Genomic DNA, 2,620 nt, shown 5'->3' with positions numbered 1-2,620 from the left:
GAGAGAGAGAGAGAGAGAGAGAGAGTGTTGAGGAGGAGGACATTAATCTTAATTTACCTGATCTGTGATTTCATATTTGAAAAGTCTGTCAAACTGCCAAGGCATTTCTGCAGCTCCTCCCAGCACGGTGAAATAGCCTCCCTGGAAGCAGGACTCCATGCCTTTGGTGCAGATATCAAAGGTAACCATTGCAGAGCTGCCGAAACCCTTCAGAAGGAAGCCTGAAATTAGGTAAAAAAAAACAACTTGCAAGTTGTAGCAGCGACGACAGCGACACCATAACCGCCATTACCACTTCTACCTCCACCTCCACCTCCACCTCTACCTCCATCTCCACCTTCACTACCGCCATTTCCACCACTACCACAATCACAACCACCACCACAATCACAACCACCACCACCACCACCACCACCACCAACAACACCACCACCACCAACAACAACACCAGAAACCTAAACATAAAGTAAAACAAACATCCCCCAAACAAAGACAATAACAAAAACAAACAAACAAAATAAGGGGAGGGGGGGGGGGGGTGATCACGCCATCATGATTTTAGATGCAGAAAAATACCCATTGTTTGAGAGAATCATTCGTTCTCAAACGGATTATAGATTCAGTATAATATCATAGACACAGTGGAGGTTCAATCAAACAATCCCAATATCTCAGCGCTTAAATGACCAAAATTGTGTCGATAGTGCCGTAAAACATCTACCCAATCAATCAATCAATCAATATCCCTTACCCTTCTCCCTCCGAGACTTAACATTGACAACACACTCTATGGAACATTGCAGCAACTGCAGCAAACTTGCACTTATCACTACATGGCATTGAACAGAAGGGCGAGAGCCCAGCTATTGCTGGATCGATAACAACAACAACAACAACAACTCAGTATCCCTATTAGTTATTTTTCCGGACCGACCTGCAAAGACTCTGCTTCTTTCTCTTCTCTCCTTGATGAAAGCGTCAAGCCTCGGGATGTTCATGCCCACAAACTCCAGATTGTCGTACCGGTAGTTGAAGTGACCTTCATAGTCAAATGTGTCCTCGGGTTTGGAGTACTCCTTGGTCATCTCATTCAGGTTGTACGGGCTGCCGAAGCTAAACGGCTTCAGAGGCTCCTGTCAAAAAGAAAGAAGATTGTGGTAAGACCGAGCCAACGATCAACAATCGTACAAATCAAAACCCCACTGAACCTTGGGTAAAGCCGAGACACTGTGTCACAGAACAATTAAATACAATGCTATGTAAGGTACATAAACAACCACAACGTAACACCTGCATTGCAGATTCTTTAAATATATATACATTGTATTTGGAATATTACTTTATGCATTTATGTCTGCAAGGTGTGTGAAAGCAATATCCATGATACATGTATATGATGCAAATATTACAATAATATGCATGCAAAGAGAAAAGAGAAAAGAAGCAACAAAAACCCCCCAAACAACAACAACCAACCAACCAAACAAAAAGAAAAAAAAACACAAAAAAAACAACCCAGACTCACAAAAAACACCCCTTAAAAACAAAAAACAAAAACAAAAAACAAATAAACCCAAAAACAAAAATCCCAAGCCAAACCAAAACAGAACAAAAACAAACAAACAACCACCCCAGCCTCGTAAAACAAAAGCAAACGCGTCCAAAACCAAAAGATTAAGGATCAATGAGTGTACACACGTTGTGTAGGCAGAAGAAGTGTGTAACTTGTAACGGACTTCTGAGGTGTAGCGGCTAGGTGCATAGCCATTGCACACAAAAGATCCGAGGTCTTTTTTTTTGGGGGGGGGGGGGGGTTATCAAGTATCTCTGTCTTTTTGCTGGGACGATGTTTCCATCTCCGAACGTGTTAGTCCTGACATCAAGGTCGACGTCTATCTCCTGAATGATCTAAGCTGTGTCAGTGAGGGCGTAAAAACATTCACATTTATCAAGACGAAAGGGGAACGGTTTGCACAGAGCTTGAGAAACTGCCCAGAAAAGTACGACTGAGAGGAAAGGTGGCACGGTTGGAGATCAGGGGAGATGCACTAGGTAGTTGCAGCAGCCAACACTCCTTGTAGTGATGCTGCACTGGGAGTGAGTAGTAACTTAAATGCTTCAGAAAAAATAGAAATAAAATCAGTATCTGAATAGAAATCGTTCGCCCTTGAAAAGTGAAGTGGCCTTTAAGAAAAACACCCAAAACATGAAAATGTTTTTAACATAAAGCTCTCCTTAAAGAGCGACAAAGAAAGTGTCTTTCCCCTTAAACTTTAAAAGCGAGGAATCAAAATCAAATTATGCGAATGTTTCGATGACTGTTGAGAATCACACTCTAATCAAAATATTGTCAAAGAAGAATGGTTGATACGGAAGTTTCAATGCAACATCTCTTGCACTCCCCGGCTTATGTTTATAAATTAAATCTCGCCCGCGTTTCTACAACGTTTTGTATGTAATTCCTTACCGATTCTAGCCCTGGGCAAAAATACGTAACGAAATGATATCTGGAACAAGAGTAAGAAGTGACTGTATTATCTGTAATCATCTTTGACTTCTTGCTTGTTTGTTCTGCATACTTGACCAGATATCTACAAGAAATACCATTAAAACCCCCCCC

At 41.6% G+C, this 2,620-nt stretch overlaps 1 protein-coding gene across 1 annotated transcript in view; it reads right to left on the bottom strand.

The window, feature by feature from the left end:
• Window positions 1-2,620, bottom strand: part of LOC101860977 (hemocyanin 2) — a gene marked incomplete in the record, with an annotated part of 96,201 nt that overhangs the window by 42,354 nt on the left and 51,227 nt on the right. Inside the window, 2 exon segments of the mRNA XM_035970179.1 lie at window positions 58-221; window positions 935-1,133. Of these exon segments, the coding sequence (XP_035826072.1) occupies window positions 58-221; window positions 935-1,133 (363 nt within the window).

This window comes from Aplysia californica, unplaced genomic scaffold, assembly GCF_000002075.1.
Source record: "Aplysia californica isolate F4 #8 unplaced genomic scaffold, AplCal3.0 scaffold00231, whole genome shotgun sequence".
Taxonomy (NCBI): Eukaryota; Metazoa; Mollusca; class Gastropoda; order Aplysiida; family Aplysiidae; genus Aplysia; species Aplysia californica.
This window is presented reverse-complemented; position numbering and strand designations above follow the sequence as displayed.